The sequence below is a fragment of the Vicugna pacos genome, chromosome 21 (assembly GCF_048564905.1).
Source record: "Vicugna pacos chromosome 21, VicPac4, whole genome shotgun sequence".
Classification (NCBI taxonomy): domain Eukaryota; kingdom Metazoa; phylum Chordata; class Mammalia; order Artiodactyla; family Camelidae; genus Vicugna; species Vicugna pacos.
The window spans coordinates 20,682,318-20,703,238 of NC_133007.1; the positions used below are offsets into that span (position 1 = coordinate 20,682,318).

The 20,921-nt window shown below is 34.9% G+C and overlaps 1 protein-coding gene across 1 annotated transcript in view; it reads right to left on the reverse strand.

The window, feature by feature from the left end:
* The window catches only part of ATF6 (activating transcription factor 6), a 167,843-nt gene that overhangs the window by 39,440 nt on the left and 107,482 nt on the right, over positions 1–20,921 (reverse strand). The window contains exon 15 of the mRNA XM_006219220.3: positions 4,831–4,915. Within this exon, the coding sequence (XP_006219282.3) occupies positions 4,831–4,915 (85 nt within the window). The remainder of the gene's footprint in view (positions 1–4,830; positions 4,916–20,921) is intronic.

A 20,921-nucleotide genomic window follows, 5' to 3' on the forward strand; every position in this document is an offset into this window, starting at 1 on the left:
AAAAATGCACCTGAAGAGACTGATTGTAAAGCAGCACAAGGAAACTTTTTGAATTAATGAAAATGTTGATTGAAGTGGTGGTTTCACAACTGTTTGCATTTGTCAAAACTCATTAAATTGTACGTATGTATATTATACCTCAATAAATCTGATTTCTAAAAAATGTATGTCATGAAAAACAATTTAAAAAGGGCAGAGGACATGGAAGAAACCTAAATGTCCATTGACAGATGAATAGATAAAGAAGATGTGAGATATATATATATATATATACACACACACACAGATAGACACACACAATGGAATATTATTCAGTCATAAAAAGAATGAAACCATGCCATTGTCAGCAACATGGATGGACCTAAAGATGATCATATTAAGTGAAGTAAGTTAGACAAAGAAAGACAAATATCATATATTACTTACATGTGGAATCTAAAAAAAGACACAAATTAAATTATTTATAAAAACAGAAATAGACACATAAACATGGAAAACAAACTTACGGTTACCAAAGAGGAAAGCCAGAGCAGGTGTGGGGGAGAGGGATAAATTAAGGTTTGGGGATTAACATATACATTCTACTATATATAAGACAGATAAACAACAAGGACCTACTGTATAGCACAGGGAATTTTATTCAATATCTTATAATAACCTATAATGGAAAAGAATCTGAAAAAGAATCTATGTCTGTATCTGTATAAACTGAATCACTTTGCTGTACACCTGAAATTAACATAACATTGTAAATTAAGTATACTTCAATTTTTAAAAATGGTTTAAAAAATGGCAAAGGACCTATTTTAAATGCAAGGAGACTAAAAAGGTGTGACAAGTAGATCCAGTGTACAATCTTTGACTGAATTCTGAATCCCTCTCCCCCAAAGCTACAAAGAATATTTTGGGTCAAATGTGGAAATTTGAATATGGATTATATATTAAACTGTATTGTATCAATGTCAAACTTTTTCAAAGTGTGGTCATTTTTACTGTGCTTATGTAGGAGAATACCCCTTTCTTAGGAGACGCATCATCAAGTATTTAGGGGTAAAGTGTCAACATGTCCACCACTAACTCTCCAATGGTTTAGGAAAAAAACACACATAAGTGTAGACAGATAAATAAAGATGAAGCAAATGCGGGAAAATGTTAACAACTGGTGAAATCTAGGTAAAAGGTCTCCATATACTCACTATGCTCATCTTTCAACTTTCCTGTAACTTGAAATTTTTAAAAATAAAAATTGGAGCACTGAAAAAAAAGAAGGAAGTCAACCACGTCATATACTGCTGAGAAGTCAGGTAAGATGAGAATGGAGACATGACCTTTAGCTTTGGAAAGACCCTTTTGCAAGAGCATTTCAGTAGAGTAAAAGGCAAAAGCCAGGTAAAAGTGGGCAGAGAAGAGAGTGGGAGATAAGCAAATGAAGGCAAAGAGTACAAGTAACTCTTTCAAGAATTTTGCTATGAAGGGTAGCAGAGAAATAGAACATGGAGTTAAAAGAGTCTCTCTACACCAAAAATAATATTAAAACATTTTGTATGTTGATGGGAATGATCTAGCAGATAAACAACTGATCATGGAGGACGGAAAGGTAGGTTAAAAATGCAGGCACAAAGTGTCTGAAACTATGAGAAGGACTGGGGTGCAGGGTGTAAAAATTAGAAGTCACCTTAGATAATGGTGATGATGACAATGACAATGACAATGACAAAGGTGGTAACATAGTGACTAAACTGAAAACAGCAAGACAATATTTAAAGCATTTTTGCTCATTTAACTCTCACACAACTCTAAGAGGAAGATATTACTAATAATGTCCTTTTACAGGAAGCTGAGGCACAGAAGTTAATTAGCTTGCCTAACCCAACTATACCTATCTAGTAAGTAGCAAAGTTGGGATTTAGAACTCAATGGAAGAGACTTTTCTCCAGGGCAATAAGAAGGAAGGCAGAGTTTGCGGATGCAGATGCAGCCAGGCTGCTGGTAGTGGAAAGACGAGGTAGCTCTTATTTGATTACACCGATTTTCTCGGTGTAGCTACTTGGTGAGTTCACAGCTGAGAGGGTTGGGGAGGGGATGTTGGAGATTTGAGAAGGTTAGAAATTCTTGTTTCAGAGAGAAGGCAAGTGTATTTACTAGCAATGGCAGGCCGTACTGAATATCCCTTTGGCATTAATGGTCATAAATTCGAAGTGAATCTACTTGGCCTGACTGGATGCTTTTTGTAGCAATTTTCAACTGCTTGAGAGCAGGCATAAAGAGGATAGATAGCTGAGTTTAACTAGGGTGGTATTTTTGCAAACAAGTGGGACCTAAGAAAAAAAGGGCCAGGGAGGGGGTGTTGCAGGAGAGTGGTGACAGTATGGCACATGGAATGTAGACTGGGAAAGAGGGGGTTGTATGGCTATTATGGATGTAATAGACGCAGAAGAAGTGATAGGGTCAGAGAACTGGAGATCTGTGAGGTCAGAGAGTAGCTGGAGTGTGGGTATTACAGCAGGAGAGTAAGTACAGAGCGGGATGCTTGAAGAGGAGATTTCAAAGGGAGTGCTCTTATGGATGATGATGAAGTCTAGAGGATGACCGTGTGGAGGGGAGACTGAGGTGGTGCAGATTAAAAGATGACTGGATCAAAAGAGGCCAGAGTGCTGGATGAATCCTCTGTGAGCATGCTGAAGTTATACACAAAGGTGCCAAGAGCAGTGGTGCAGACTCATCAGTAAAGGTGGGGTAGAAGACAGCAACAAACACGGGCAAGAGGAGTACAGTCTGGTGTTATAAACTTGAAAGATGTTAAGGGGACTGAAGAAGAAAGAAGGAGAGATGATTCACAAGTTGTAGCGGGGAGGAAGGATACTACCTACCCCACCTGTAGGCTCAGAGGTATATGCGGAGGGGAAATAAAATCAGGCTCTGATTTGAGAAGTATCCTCACTGAGAGCAAGAAGGTGAAGGGACTGTTCAGAAAAGAGGCTGAGGATGCGGCACAATATTTGACACATGGTATATACTCTCACTATTTCTTGAGTTTGAGTCTTAACTTTTCTAATAGTTTACTACATCCTAAAAAGGAAAACAAAACAAAATTTATTTATAAGGAAATCCAAACCAGAGTAAAAGGGAAATGATCCTCCAATTATTGTATTTTTCAAATCCATGAAAAGGCTCATTTTCAAAAATCAGGTCCCCTGGTTAAAATAACCAGAGTCAAACAGCATCTTATTGTTCTTGGCTTAATACGAACAGATAGCTCACTGTTATAAAATAAAACCAGGCATTCTCTTGCAGAAGAACTCAAGATCAGAACAACAAAATTCAGTGAATTTTGCCTTGTTGAAGCTTAGACAATAGTCTTTCTGGGCATAAGCTGATCAGACTTTAAATCTATTATGGTTCAAGTAGAGAAACCCAGGTACCAATAGAATAAGAATAAATAATATTTCTGAAATGCATTCTTCAGAATATAATATAATACACTTTGGAATATACTGTCCCCCTTGAAGTAGTAATATGATTGCTCCATGAAAGCTTCAGAAGTGTGCCTTTATTGAAGGAAGATAAGTTCTCAATGGGTTTTTTCCCCCCAAATGTTCTAAATGTCTTCGTAAAGACTGAGAAAATGTCATAATTCTTACATGCTTTAACAAAGAAGTTTTATGTCTATAAAGTTGCCTCCTAAGCATTTCAAATAAGCTGTCTGTATACAGCTAATTGGAATTCCATACTCCTCCATGGTCTTAAAACACATAATGAATATCTAATATTTCTTCTCTAAGACTAAATTTTTTTGGAATTTATCTAGAATCCCAATGTTGTTTTGTAATTGTTTTTTGGTGACTTACTCATAATCATCAATCAGAATGTAGACTAGTTCAACAGCAGGTTAGTTCAAAGGGCTTTTTATTTTCACCTTACTCATTAAGCTATGAGGTTCTCATTACTAGACAGAACATTTACCCGTAGTTCTATTACACCAGATAAGTGGATCTGAGAAGGAGAGCCAATCCCCACTTTTATCAGAGCCTAATATGATGTGTCAGAGAAAGCAATCAGCCAACAACATCTACAACACACAGCTACCATTTCTCTTTTCCATGAAGAACACATCTGAGAGTAACTGCTTCTTTACTAAATTTCTTTAGTACTTCTATTCCTTATGAGGCTTTCTTTTTGGAGTACAGCGATTTTTATGCTTGCTTTATTTTTCCTTCTAGAGTATAAGCAAGTACTCTATGCCTTAACATCTTCAGAGACTCTCAAAGTATTATAGTATTTGTATTTTACTTAATACTCAGCACTAGTGGGAGAACAAAATGCAACAGTAATACTATCAATGCCAAATTCATTAGTATTCTGGATTAAATATAAATAGGTTTCTGAGATTTGGTCTGGGAATCATATCACCAATTATGAAATACAGGAAACTGCTCTGAGTTCCAAAAAAACCTAACTTATAGATTCACTCTCAGAGAACACAACAGGGACTTCTTACACAGCATGTATAACCAGAAAGGCCCCAGACAACAAGTCTATAGATCAGTAAAGATGTTAACTTTTCCAACTATATAAATAAAAGAGAATGAATTTTTTCTCTAAAAATATAGTAATTTTAAAAGTAACTTTACAATAAATCTTTTAACTTTTAAAAAAGAGAACAGGAATTTAAAAATAATATTTTGTGAAAACAATGGAAAAATATTTCAAAATTAATGCATGTATAAAACACCTGATCTACTGAACATTTTAAGTGTCTTTTAGTTAATCCAAGAAGCTTGGTTAAAGAAAGCAATCTAATGTCATTCACAAATCAAAATTCCAACTTACCATTTATGTTTATTGCTGGTAATACAATTGACATCTTTGGCCTTGTGGTCTTGTTATGGGTGGTAGCTGGTAACAGCAGGTGATCCTAAGATTAACAAAAGAACAGTCTGTTACACATAACAATTGGCTTAGTCCTGTAACAGAACAAATTCAGAGTTTCTAAGATGCCAACATTTCATTGTGATCATTAAAAAAAAACAGTTTTTGTTTGAACTGAGTTTTGGGATAATTAACTACAAATCATTTTATGATTCACTTATTCATAATGCAATAAGCAATAAGCATTATGAAGTACTGAGTGTCTATCATTACCAGGTACTATGCAGCATTCTTGCAATACTCCTATGTCTGATAACATATGCTGCGGTACGCTATAAAGAATATTGGTCAAGCAATCAGAATGGTGGGATTTTAATTCCAGCTCTTCCACTGAACAGCTGTAGAAACTTGGTCTGTTTCTAGTCCTGTAAAATGAGGAGGCTAGTCTAGATAATGTCACAAGACACTGAAGTTATCTATCTGACAGAGTCATTTTAAACTTCTTTTCAAAAGAAGAGGAATGGGGGTGGGCAGCGTCAGGGAAAAAAAGGAATGTTTCCCCCCTAAAAATTCTAGTCCCAAATTATTGATATATAAAAGGAAGATTCTAATTGAAGCAGGGCCAGGATCTAAAGCCTTGCCTGCTTAGCCTCCTCCTCTCTCTTTGAAGTAGCTACAGTGATTTTTTTTGTTTGTTTGTGTGTTTGTTTTTAGTAAGCAACAGGTATACATGAAAGAAAATGTGTAGTTCTTGCCCTCAAAAAGCATACAGTTTTGTGGAAGGATTAAAAACATCATAAATGCATGCCTAGCACAATTATATAGTTCTAAATTTAATACTGCCAATGACTGGTCATCTATAAGTAACCCATGGCATCTGAGGTTTCTGGTTTCCAACCACACAAATGCTGAAGTAAGAACGAGCCAAGAGGGGTTTGGCTTCAAAAAAGGGTGTATGAATGTTTTGGAAAAGGTATGTACATCTGTAAGGTATTCCAAAGCTGATTACAAATGACTTATGACTTTTATATAAGCTACTGTTTTCAATACTTCATCTTTTTCCTAGCAAAAACATGGGACTGGTCACAACAAAAGGAAAAAAAAGACAAAAGAAAAAAATGTATATTAGTGTTTCCATTTAAAGGAATATAGTTAAACTGAGATAAAGCTGACCCTCAGTCTAACCCCTCTTGCTTTCTTTTCTTACTCCTTTGTTCATCTGTTTCACCAAACTTGCTATATGGAAGGAGTCATCAAAAAGTAGGATTTGACACAGCTGAGAGTGATAAAAATTCAATGCATCTTATTAGTTCAAAGTCATTGTGATTATGAAATGTGATTATCAGCAAAGCTAAGAAAAAATCTAGACTGTGAAAAAAAAAACCTGAAATTAATGTATATGAACAGGACTGCATAGAAAACATTTCCAGTAACTGCTTCTACTTTGTCTAATTCAAGGCAACATCTCCATGAGAACGTGTTTTTTTTTAAAAAGAGGGGAAAGGATGAGTGAAATTGTTGTTAGAATTTCAACATTGCAGCTAAGGAGGTTTTTGGGGTTTTTTTAAAGTGCATTGTTAGACACAAAGATCACATGTTTCTGAGAGTAAGATAACATATGATAGCCAAGACAAAACAAAATTTGCTGATCTTCATGCCATGAAAACTATAAATAGCTAAACTTCTGTAATTAAAATACTGCATCAAGATCCCCAAAATCGAATGAGAAAACAAACCAACAAACTTACAAGTCCCAAATTAAGGCTATTGTAAAAATAAACACACTTAGATTCCATTGGTTATGGGTTGAGGTCAGGTTCAGACTTGAGTTTCCTGCTAAGATCTAGATGTCATACTGTATGTTTTTAAACATGATTTTCCGGACATAATGCCTCCTATGTTCTCTCTTCATTAAATTTCAAACAAAGTAGTTACTTTTGCAGCAGAAAACTAAAAAACACATTATTATTTGTGAAAAAGAAAAATCACATCTTGAATGCATAAAAACTATTAAGAGTTAAGCTGCCTTACCTCTAATAAATAAAGGTTTGCAAACAGGAGGGAAAACCTATAATTTAAAAAATGCTAGTTTACCAAAGTGGCCCATACACTAGAACTACAGAGAATCAAAGCTGGTATACTACAAACTCGAATTGTGCTTATTTTATATTAAAAATAATTTATACACACACACACACCTAGGGCAGTAGAGTTGCTTCATTTAACATTTACTTTCACTTCCTCAAATTAAATGTTTCTTGCCACAGTGAATCTACAATCATTTTTTTCTCTCCAACTGTGTTCATCTCACTCCCTTTTATGGTCTTTCATTCATTCTATTAGTGACATCTCCAGAAACAAAGGAGTCAATCAACAAATACTTATTGACTTCTTGTCATTCATTAAACAAAACTTACTAAGCACAGTGACCGACCATGTATTCAGCACTGTGCTACAGAGAATATTTTCAGGTTTTTATTTTGTTAGGGAAAGAATGATTTTTGTGCAGAAACAGTCATTTATGCCCAATATCTGCTTTCCCTTCTATAACATTAGAATAGAAATAGGACCTTCCACATTTAGTTGAGCAGAAAGCCACTCAGAATAAAGACTATAATCCCTAGCCTCTTCTGCAATCATATTAAGCCATACATTCAAGTTCTGGTCAATGGACTATAAGGAGAAATAGTGCATGCAACTTCGTCAAGGTGGTGATGGTGGGAGGCAACCTTCCTCCTTCCCTTTTCTCCTTCTTGCTGTCTAGAATGCAGATATGACTGCTAGAGCTGGAGCAGCCACTCTGGGCCATGAGATGGAAACTGCAATCTGAGGTTTACAGAGCAACAAGATAGAAGGAGTTAGGGATCCTGATGATCGGGGAGCTACCATATAGTCTCCAGAACTTACAAAATGAGAGAGAAATACAATTCTAATTGGTCTAAGCCACTATTATTTTAGATTTTCTGTCATGCATAGCTCAACCTAAACCTAATTGCTAGTTATATTATATATTTGTGAAATAACACTAACAGTATTTACTCAAGAGGAATCTCAATAAGGGTTAATATAATCAGAGATCATTTTACTCTTTTTTTTAAACAACATTAAACCCCCCATATTTATTATACAGCCTTCTTGATATATACCACCCTTCTCACTTTTACTTATTTATTAAAGAACTTGTACAGGAAATTCAGTCCTGGAAAAGGAGAGGTGCATTCAATTAGATGAATCTTAACAAAACTCTTTCTTTCCTATTAAGTCAGTTAATATAATCCAACTGCAACAAAGATGAAGCTATTCAAAAATAAAAAGGAGAAGTAGGAAAAGATGTTGCCACAGAGATAAATGTGATTTATTTTGGCACTGTCATTCAAAACTATGTCACTAACTTCAAGACATCTTCAAATGGACTCCTGAAAAGTCTTTAAGGACTGAGATACAAAGGGATATCTTTAGGGAGGAAACTAAATGGACAGATATTATAATAAACACTTTGTCATTTTTATTCCCAGAGGAACTTAGAGAAACACTGGTGGGAAAACACCAAAACATTTCACTGTGAGAATAAAGTATCAGTTTTCCAATGCAATGCAATTTTGTGCATGAGAAAATACACTATTTTCATATAATTCTCTCAATCCCCTCTTCTAAGCACTTTGTTAGAGAAAGAGAAAATATTAGTGCATAATAGAGCATCCAAAGTTATCAGTTTCTTCTCTTTTTAAGAGAGCTAAAGCATTAGAGACTAACTTATCAAAAAAATAGTGCCACATTTTGTTCAGCTGAAGGTTATGATGGTAAAACACAATAAAATTGAGGCCCTACTAAGTGTTGTCAAATGTTGATTCTACATATCTGTGTCAAGTAGAAACTGACCTCAACTTAAACTGACTAACCAGTTTAAACAGCTTTTCCCATTCCTCCTCTAAAACTTACTGACTGATGCCCCTAGCACACTGAACATTTATGACTAGTTGTGTATTTTTCCTAAACTAAGCCTTCTCAAACTTCTGCTAATTGTATTTGTGTAATTTAATAAAATACTACATCGCTGATAAAATATAGTGTGAAAAAAAAGAGCGCACTGAGTATAGTTTATGCAAGAAAGACAACATGGGACTCTGCTATGTCTGAACGCAAAAGGAATTGGACCTACTTCAAAACTTGGCAAATGCATGCACATTTATGTAAGTAAATGAAATAAAATATTCAAATATTATTAATTTTTAGAAAATGATCCCCTACATTAACTAATTTTGTTAATTAATTAACAGATCACCTACTAGTCTCTGTTGTACTAGGTAAAACAGCTTTTCCTGTATTAGGAAACTCTGAGTCAAGGCTGGAGCCCTTTATTTTTGAGAGAAAGGAATGTATTTAATATCTAAGGATGTCCCCTAGGAATGAGGGAATCTCAGGCTGCACTTGTGACGCTAAGCAGCTTTCATTTAGATCAACATGGACCTCTATTAGTCAAAAAGTTTTGCAAATCAGGCCCATATTAATAACAATGGCCTCTTAACATTTTATATTTGATCCATATACACTGGATTACAGAGATGAGGTTAGTTTTCCAACAAAGAAAACTGTCAAAACCAGATCCAAACAAAAAGAGCATCTATCCTCATTTCAAAAATAGGTTTGGTATGATACATATAAAAATTGTTAAGAGTAAATTCTAAGAGTTCTCATCATAAGAACTTTTTTTTCCTTCTTTTTCTTTTTATTGTATCTATGTGAGATGATGGACACTAACTAAACTTACTGCAATCAGCAGGGAGGGTATAGCTCAATTAGTAGAGTGCATGCTTAGCATTCATGAGGTCCTGGGTTCAATCCCCAGTACTTCTTCTAAGAATAAATAAATCTATCTACCCCCTCCCTGCCAAAACAAAAACCCAAAAACCAACTTACTGCAATCATTTCACAATATACGTTAAATCAAACCATTATGTTGTACACATTAAACTTATACAGTGATGTATGTCAATGATATCTCAATAAAACTGGAAAAAAAGAAAAACATAGCTTTGTATTAAATTTTATCTGTGTTCCTACCCTCAGGAGCTTTTGTTTTCTACTGTCACTACTTCATGTACCTTACCAAGTATCTTTCAAGCTGCCAAAGAAATTGAATAACATATCAAACCTTAAAAATAAGAAGGCCAAAGCAATAATCAGAAGTAGGCCTTTTAAAATTATTTATCAAATTCACAACATTCTGAACTAATGTTATTTTCCAGTAGTTATACTAATTGTTGATAAGAAACCAAATGTGTCTATTCGTTTAAAGCAATTAAAAAGCAAAGGCAATTAGGATATTTGAAATCATTAAAATACAGACATACATCGTGATATATCCTGAACATAAAAACTACAAAAAAAAATTAGACGTAATAAAATTAAGTAGAGTGTAACCAGTTTAAAAGTCTATTAAAATGTCTATGATGTAGGACTTCCCATCATAGTAAAAACATAAGCAAAGTATATTACTCATCCCCAAACTAGAAATAGTTAATATAACTAGCTAATATGAATGCCGTTATTTGTGCCCCTAGGGTAAGCAATAAAACTAGCCTTTAATGAAAGGAAATATAAAGTTTGCATCTGCATAGTACACATGTCAGCCAGTGGAAGAATAAATCAAACCTATTAGTGCACAACAGATGGCCCAAGAATGAGCCAAGGTTTATATTTTGACAAGAGGAAAATTTTGACACTAAATTCAGACATGATAAGGCAGGCAAGGTCACCAGAGGAAAAATTAGCTTGAAATCCTAGGAAGTGCAAACTCAAGTTTGGTTTGTAAGAGAAGATATGGTTCTCATATCAAACTCCACAGGAAGCCCCCAAAACTGCCCAACTGACCTTGAACTCCCCTTTCAGCCACACAAAAAGTGCATGAAAAAAAAAAGTTTATTCTTTTCCACCTTGTAGTTGAGAGCCAATGTTCCACTGCTGAATAAAACAAACTGAGGGTGACAGGGACTTAAACAACTGATCCAAATTCTTGAACTTGTAAATGAAAGCTCTTTATAATTTGGTCCCTACTGATCTGGCCTCTTTCTGCCGTGATCTCTCACTATTCCTTTTCACAAACACTGGTGCCAACTGTAACATATATTCTCTATAAATTCAGCCAAGAAAGGAAGACATCCCCATACTCACTTCTTTAATTTAAAACATGACAGGGGAAAAATAACTGAAGCACAAGTATTCAAAGCTTCTACTGTATCTCTATGCTTTTTCTAAGGATTTTTTTTTTTAAAGCATTGCTGGATAGTGTGTGTGGTAGGGGTGAGGTTATAGGTGGAGAGGAGACTTCGAAGAAGCTAAATTGATTTAATTTTTTTTTTTAAAGTATGAGTTAGCAGGGGAAAAAAGTCTGGAATTTGCAAGGGTGGAAAAGAGATGAGTAAAGAGTGCTAGCCTGTGCTGCAGGCCTTTGTGTGACAGAAGAGATACTGGGTTAGTGACTGTTTCTGTGGGGTGAAGGCAAGCGGTCATTTTGCTGTCTGCTGTTTGATTTAATATTCCCTTTATGCTATCTTTAAGAGACTTCACTAAAGGGCTACATTACTTATCAAGTTTTTGAAGTTTTGGATTTGTATTTCTTTTGGATGTGTCACTATGCCAAAATTAGTCTTTTAAAAGGGCAAGCAAAAAAGTCTAGTTTTATTTGCATTACACAGATAAAGGGTCTTTTTCTCTGGGGGTGGTGGAGGGACACATAATGGTCTTCTGGCAGGGAAGCACCTTTAAAAATCAAGTTAAATTAAAAAAAAAAAATCCAAGTTAAAAAAAAAAGGGTCTCCCAGGCCTAGTTATTTGAAGAATTTGGGCAGCCACTATCTGTACAACACATGGCTTTCTCCGCATCCCTCCACTGCCAGGTCTCCTACCCTACCTAACCCTTGGCCTGGTCCAATCACTCAGCTTCTGCTGTGGCCAGTAGCACTTTTTCCGCAGCCTCAACCCAGTTTGCCTTTCCGTCTGTGGTATTTTTCTCTTTCCCACCTCCAAAGGGTCACAGTTACTCCTAATATCCATCCAGGTCTAGCTGAGAATAATCTCATCCCTATAAGTGTGCTTGTACTACTAAGTTCACTAGTGTTGCCTCCATTTGGTCTGACAAGGCTGCCATCATGAATAGCAGTGTACATTATAGGGGACAGAAATAACAATGAAGGGCCTATACTATAAGGTATAAGGTAGGAGAGAACAAAGCCAAGTTTTTACTTTGATGCTCTTGATAGTTAATATTGGTAAGGCAAGCCATGGATTACATCCCTGAGCTTATTAAATAATTTTCATTTTGGTCATGTGAACTTCAATTAGTTTCCCTTAATCTTTAAGATTTGGTACTTGGTTTTTATAGTATAAGCTGTTGGTTTTGGCTATCCAGCATTCCAATAGCTTGTCTACTTGTTGGTATCATCATTGAGTGGTTTTTGTGAGGAAGTATCTCCAACTACAGAAGCCTAAAGCAGGGAGACATAGCCTCTCTCCCAGTTCTCTGGCAACTAGGCCATGAACATGTGTCCTCAGCTTGGCAGTCAGATACTTCTCTTGAATTCAAAGACTTGGGCCTTAGTGAATAAAGACTTGGAGAGATATAGATTATTCATAGCAGTGATGAGAGCCTGCCATTGGCAACAGTGCTGGCAGCTGTAGGGTGGCCAGTGGTAGGTTGTCCTAACCCAACTTCTTGAGCCGGGACAATGGCTATTCTTTGCTATGTGGCCTCATTGGTTCCCACCATATTTCAGGCTGAATTCTCCAACCTTCCACAGAATGTGAGAACAAACACATAGACACCCAATAAATTCCTTTTCTGCTTAATGTAAGAAGTTTCTGCTATAATTTAAGTTCCAGTAGGTTTCTGTCATTTACAACCAAGAAACAGTTACTGGCACCGAGCTGGAATTTCATTTCCGACATATTTGATGTTGCCAGTTAATGTCTGATCTAACATTTTCTGGAAACATTGATTTTACTTAGATAAATCATGGCATTATTGTAGGTAGATAAAATACAACAGACTGAGCTATAAATCAGTGGAACTCCTTATCTTACATTTGATGCCCAAAGTAATGAAAATTGACTGTGTCACCACCATTCCACTGAAACTGTCCTCATAAATATTACATTCTAATTGTTAAAGCCCCTTGCTTCTATCCAGCCCTCACCCCAGATCCCTCTCTGCAGCACTTGACACTCAACTTCCCCTCCTTAAACTCTCTTAGTTCTCATGTCCCACCAATGTTTTTGCTGTTGTTGCCTTCTCTTCTGCCACCTTCCATGTTAATTATTGGTGTTTCTTAGAGGTGAATTGTTTTTCAATCCATATCATCCCTTGGCATTCATGGGACTTGAAGTATATGTCTGGTTCAAACCTCTCAAAACTTAACTGAAGACCCATATTCATGACTGTTCACTAAACATCCCCTCTGGAATATTCTATAATATGGTCCTCAAACTACAGTTTATCTTCCCCCTGGATTTCCTGTGTTAGTTAACTCATCGATTTCTTTAAAACAAATTTTTTATTGAAGTATAATTAATTTACAATGTTGTGTTAGTTTCAGGTGTACAGCAAAGTGATTCAGTTATATATATATTTTTCACATTCTTTTCCATTATAGGTTATTACAAGACATTGAGTATATCACTCCCTGTGCTTTACAGTAGGTCCTTGTTGTTTATCTATTTTATATACAGTAGTGTATATATGTTAATCCCAAACTCCTAATTTATTCCTCCCCCTCCCCCACCCTACTTTGTCCAACTCATCAATATCTATTTAGCTATTCAAGTAGAAACCTAGAATCATCCTGGACTCCTCCATTTTTCTTGTCCTCAACACTAAATATGCTCCTTTCTTATTGGTGAGCTTAATGCCATTTTTTGTATTCCTCTACTTACTCCTTGGTAATCTCATTTAGTCTCAGGGTTTTAATATTATCTATATACTGATGACTCTTGAATTTACATTTCTAAGTCCAGCTCACTCCCTTGGCCTTGATTCCTATAGCCAACTGCCTACTTAAAATATCCCTTTGGATACCTCTTCAGATATCCAACACTGAGCTCCTGGCAGACCTCTCAAATGTGCTTCTCCCATAGTGTTTTCCATCTCAGTGGCAATGCCATTCTTCTCAGGTGCTCAGGCCAAAATATTGTAGTATTCTTCTCATACTCCATGTCCAATCCATCAGCTAATCCTACTGATTCTACTTTCTAGATATACCCAGAATCTAACCATCAGTCCAAGCCATCATTATCCATTGTCTGTATACAGACTATGCCTCCTTAATGATCTGTCCACTTCTGCTCTTCCCTTCTTGAAGTCTATTCTCATCACAGCAACCAGAATGATCCTATTAAAATGTACACCAAAGTGCTCCAATGATTCCCAATCTCAGAGTAAAATTAAAATAACCTCAGTGGCCTTTTAAAAATATATGTTATGACCCAGCTACTTACTTCTCTTACATCATCTTCTACAGTTCTTTGCTTAATTATGCTCTAGCTGCAGCAGCCTCCTTTCTTATTCCTCACATACAATGAGTATGTTCTTACTTCAGGGCTTTTACATTTGCTGTTCCTACTGGAATATCCTATCCTAAAACATGCATGTGGCATGTGTCTTCACCCCCTTCAAATCTTCACTCAAATGTCAGCTTCTCAATGAGGTTTTTCTTGGCTACCCTAGTTAAACTATACAACACATCCCCACCAAACACACTCACATCCTTTCCCTTCTCTGCTTTACTTTTCTCCCTAATACTTACTGTCTGTCTTTATCCTCTATAAGCAAGCTCTATAAGAGCTGATATTTTTAATCTGTTTTGTTCACTGGTGAATTCCCAGGATCTATTATGGTCCTTCATATGACAGGTATACAAAAATGGTTTATAATATAAATAAGTTAGCTACAGGGAAGTTATAATAATAGCTTTTAACTAGCTGCCTGCCTCAAGGAGGCAAGGGTCCTTGAGACCCTTTCAGTAAGTCTATAAGGTCAAATTATTTTCATAATAATATTAAGACATTATTTGCCTTCTTTCACCCTCTTGAAATTTGCACTGACGGTGAAAAAGCAAGGTAAAACTGCTGGGCCTTGGCATAAATCTAGGTAGTGGCACCAAACTATAGTAATAATCATTGTATTCTTCACTGCCACACACTCATAGTAAAAATGAATCAGTGTATGAATGTAAGTGAATTAAAAATTTTAAAGCCGAATTCAATTAAGAATATCCTTGTCAAAGCAGTGAAAATTATGAATATTCTCTGTGATGAAACGGGGAAGTACATTTAAAAAGTTTGCTGCCTACTGAAGCATGATGGCTATCTCTGGTGGGGGGAGGGGGAGGGGACTTACGTGATTCAGTTGCCAAGCTGAACTACCCACTTTAACTTGAAAGAGTGACTGACAAACTATTGTTATTCAAGCTTGGGTATCCATTAGACATTTTCTTGAAAATAAGAGAAGTAAGCCTATCACTTCAAAGAGAACAGCTGACAATATGTATTGCAAATGATAAAATTTGAGCTGGTAAGCAAAAATCAGAATTTTGGTAACTTTGTGTCCACCATGATAAGCATAGCTTTCTTGATGTGACTGGTAGTGATATTAATGAATGCGATTTTTTAATATTGTGTAATGAAATGTGTTAATATCTGGAAGATCTCCATAATTCAATGAACCAATATTTTCCAAACGACCAGTGAGTGCATGATGTTCCAAAATCATCCATGTGTAAAAGTTCCACTCAAAATGCAGGATAGATCAATGGCTTTTAATGTTATAGAGTATATAAAAGTTCAATTGATACTGTGTCAGATTCCATACTAAAACTAATCTTTTAAGAAATGATCACCTGTTGAGTTCTGATGTAGTATCAAAAAAATGATCCACAATTATCTGAAACTCTCAAAACAATTTAACAAGAACCTAAACTACAGTTCACTCTCCAGTGTTAGATCTACTTAAGTGCTGATATGAGTAATTAATGATGAAGCACAAGAGGAAATAAGATGTGCTGAGCGCTGCCCTGGAATGCTAGGTCAAACAAAAGATTCTTCATAAACAAAGACTCTGAATAGGTGGGAGGCCTTTGGCAAGATACTATATTACAAAGGTAATGCTCCTTATTCTAGAAGGTTTTGTTTTTTTTTTGAGGGGGGAGGACTTTTTTCTCTAGGTTTTGGATCTTTACTCTTTTAACAAGTAAATCTTTTATTAGGAAACATGGCTATAGATATGTTCTTTAGACCTATCAAATGGTTGTGAACTCTGACATTCAAAGAAGATCATGAGAAATCACTTACAAACACAGACCTCAAATGTTGTTTAGAATGACAATATGAAATAGCAAAGTGAAGTATCAGGCTAATTATAAAAAGGAGCCATAAATTAAAAAGAAAAATAAAAACCTATCATTTAGGAAAACAAAACGGTACTATTTTTAAAAACCCACCAAGGAAAATGTCCAAGAAGTGAATGCTAGATAAAAAAGGGAGGTAAAGATATTAAGTTGACTAATCTGACCCCTTTCTTTGTTTCAACATACAGTTATTAAGCAAAGAAAGCAAACTGCTGCTTTCTAAAATGTTAAAAAATAAAATAATCCAAAGCAGTCTAAAATTTCCCTGACATTTTTCTATTCTCCCAGCTCTCTCTTGTACCACTCAAAATGTGATAGCCAATAAACTGAAAATCTGGTCCCAATTTCCCTCTCCAACCTTATCCTGTACAAAACTCCCTGAATTCTAATAAACTCAGATTATTTCCTTTATTTCCTTTCTTTCAGGTATTGTAGTAAGGGTCCTGTGTCTGTAATGTCCTGACCCTTTATTATTCTATACTGGGAATATACCTTTCTGGCTTACATGACTCAGCTCATACTTTTTTTTTTTTTTTTTTTTTTGTCTTTGAAGGCTTTGATCATCTCCCTCTTGATCTGAAATCTCAGGTCTCAAGTCTCATGTAGGAGATTTTCTTAAAAGTCTGCTATTACATTCAAACAGTCAACCAAAATATGACAGAAATGTCATTAGGCAAAAGCACAGAGTTACAGGGCAGGAGAGACCTCAGAGATCTTGGAGCCTCTGCCCTCATTTGAAATAGCTGAGGCACCAGCTGGGATTCAGACCAACTCTGTCAACAATAATTTTATTCTTACATACCAACAATCATCAGATCAAAATAAATGTTTCTAAAATCACCAAGAAAAATGACGACAGTGAGACCTTCAGAGTAGAAAATACAATTCACTCATGACAGTCAGTATATCAAATTGCTAAGAGTGCTGGATTCTGCCCACTACCTGGATAGGTTTCTGGGATGTCCCTAATAATAAAGTCATATTTGTCTTCACATGAAATTTCCACTCTTTTCTTTGTGTTCTTCTGGACTTTCTTTGGTGTGTGATCAGGAAGCACACACTACACCTTTAACATCACTCTGAATCATATAAGATCAGGATGCTGAATATACTGGAGGGAAAACTGTCATTATAGATAATATTTATAGTCTCTAGGGGGAGGGTATAGCTCAAGTGGTAGAATGCATACTCGGCATGCAGGAGGTCCTCGGTTCAATCCCCAGTACCTCCTCCAAATAGAAATAAATAAATAAACCTAATTACTTCTCCCTAATAAAAACAAAAACAAAAACATAGTCTCTAATCTATACGAATGATAGATAATTACATGAAAGCAAGAACTAATTACATGAGAGCAAGAACTAGGGATGACTGTAAATAAAGGTGACTTAAAGAATTTCAATATAATTATTTCACTATTATCAATAGGACCCTAAAATGCATTTGCATGAACAATTCTATCACAGTCACATTTTAAAATGTTACTGTCAAAATAAGTACAGGCAATCTTATTTATTAGTAATTATTCTTATATGTTTTAAGTGATGAGTAGTGGAAACAGTCCTATAAATCTTTGAATATTACTATTTCTACAACTCCCAAGATATACTTTGTTCATGAAGAGAATCGAGAACTGTTAAATGACTTTCTTGGTTCATCACAAAGATGAAATAAATGTGTGACTCTACTGTGGGCAGACAAAGAATGATCAAAGTATAATCTGATGATAACTCTCAGTTGTAAAACTTTTCTAGAAAATAAAATCACTCCATTATAAAATAGTGTTTAAATTACAGTATAGTGGTTTTAAACCACCAAACTTTAGGTGAGTATATAAGTTAGCCATTTATTTACTTATAAGTTATTCAAGAGCAAGTTCAAATCTAAAAAATAGCAGCTGTCTGCTACACACATTAGTATTGCCAAAACTGTAAATATAGACCCAATTTATGGCTCACCTAAAACATACTTAAATACACTGGGGGTGGGGGCAGGGAGACATGTTGGGACTGAAGAATATGTCTGGTCAATGAAGACTAAGCGGCTTTAAAAATTACTTCACATAAGTACATTCAGATACTTCATATGTATGACAAATAGGAAAATCTGTTTCATGATAGTTAAGGATAATGTTTCCTGGTTAACAGGACAGAATAATATATGGGTGATTGACATAGTGGTCTCTCTACTGTAACTAATGTTACTAAGATTAAACAGCAAAAGTATTCCTAATGTAAACTAGTAAATGTACAGAAAGGGTTTCATATACACTTGCACAAAATAACTGATCAATAAATCCTCAGGATACGTTAATCAACAGACAGGTACAATTTCATGGTTTAATGAAATAATACTGCTTCTTGAAATTACTGAGAGAAGATCGAGATTGTAACTAAGAAAATAAATTAGCCATTAACCTGATAGTGTAGCTAAAAATTTCAGAATTAATTTCAGAGTAAATTTAGTTAGTTTAGAAAACAGTGAAGTTTCAAAGAGACTAAATAAAATAATTAAAGGAATACCCAGATCCTAGCATTCATTCATTACAAGGAACAACAATCTGCCTCTTGTATACATATGTTTAGAACAGCACTACTCTGAAACAATATTGAAAGTCTCCAACTTATTTTCTAGGTAGAACTTTTAAATTAAACCTTTTTGAATAAATTTAAATGATTTTTGAGGTAGGAATGGAAGAGCTAAAAGAAATGAGTCATATTATACTCCTTTCTGACTATGTCAATTCTCATAGCCTTTTAAAGTTTTGATTTTAAAGTGTCATTTTTAATTTTCAGATTTTTAAATTTTCTTATGGGGCTAAAAGCTCATTAGTTTGGCGCAAAACTTTTACAGATGAGCACGTCTCAGGTAACACATAAATTTATGTACTTGCAAAGCAAAAAAGTAGCACATACCATAAGATTAAGCTATTCTGACCTCATTTGTTGCCATTACTCTAATCTTGTTTCTAAAAGTATATACAGAAATTAAATAATTCATAAGTAACGTTTAATATTTCCTACCTTACTAACTGTTTGGTCTTTAAGACTTCTTATAATACAGTGCAATAATGTGGAATTTAAATGCTAAAGATTATATTCAACTTATTGGCTTCTTATTGAAAATATTTACCCTCAGGTCATGAAATTCATTAAAAAAAAAAAAGGGCTTTCTAAGAGGCCTTTTTTCATTACTCCTCCATCGAACAGCAACCATAAAAGTATGTCAAATTTCTTCAGTCTGGGTAGGTGCCTAATAGAAGTATTGGAGTAACCTATGAAATATATATAAGTAATGAGTTCAATAATTTTGTGCTTGTTTCACAGCATAAAATGTAGGGAAAAAAGCATAGAAAAATATTCACCAATATTACAGAAGCAAAGGAGTAAGATAGTGATGTGTTGAGTTCATTATGCTTTTTAAACTGTTTAATATTTATGAAATATTTTTTAATCAGAATGTTTTAAGTCTTTATATTTATTACCAAATAAAACTTAAAATCTAAGAGAATTCCTTCTTAAGTATTTAACAAAGTATGTCACTTTTAAGTATTCACTCTTTGATATACTAGACTTATTTCTCTATAACTCTTGGTTACACAAGTAATAAAAGAATTACTGATGCTGTTAATGGGGTGAGAGAGTTGTTTTCAAATAGGCTTATGCAGCATGGGGATTCAGTACAGATGTTTGGAATAACTTGCAGCTGTTGTAGGGTGAATAGGCTTAATGAAATCACTGGGAATACTGAAGAATTGCCAGGAGTACTTTAAAACAGTTATATAATTATGATACAAAAGAGTTTAATTAGAAGCCTAAAATTGTTTCATTCTGAATCAGATTTTTAGATGTCTCTCATTGTTACATATTCCTAGGTATATGCCCACAAACACCCTTAATTGTAACCAAGTGCCTCACTTACTATATGTCTTATGAGAAAATAATTTTCTTTATAATCCAGTTTTGGTTCAATTCAACTTAACTCAAAATACTTTATAAACTTACTATATGTAAAACACCATGAGGGATAAAGAGTAAATTTTAAAAACTCTATTCTCAACATCTACAGAAGATATGCGATATGCACATAAAAATAATACAAAGAAAAAGTATTACAGGAATTCAACGGAATTTAGGGGATTTAACTGAGTGTTCACATCCTGTTCCTTGAGGAAGAACCTGACTTTGCCTGAAATTATTTGTCAGCACCATAGGTACATTATTCTTTCATCCAGATAAAAACAGGAAAGTGTCTCAGTCTTTAAAACACGATGTCCATCTTACCATCAATTTGGTTTCAAAAGCATATGGAGCCACCCTGAATTAGCAATACAGAATACTAGTACTCTAGGCTCTCACCAAAAATCTAAATAAAAGATATGATATTTAGAAGGTATGCTTAAGGGGCATGCTCGCCATCCAGTCTTTTAGGCATTTCAAGTTCCAAGACCAAGTTGAATTCTGAGAAGGCTTGGTTCACAAAGTTAAGCCTCTCTCTGAATGACTTTTACTATATTGTATTATTATAAAGAGATGACAAAGCAAAGTCTACAGTTTATGGAATAAATGTCTCCATAATATATCATTGTAGAAGCTTTTGATTCAGCTTCAAGACTCATCCCCATTACGTTAGAAATCTTAGCTCTAGCACATGCTG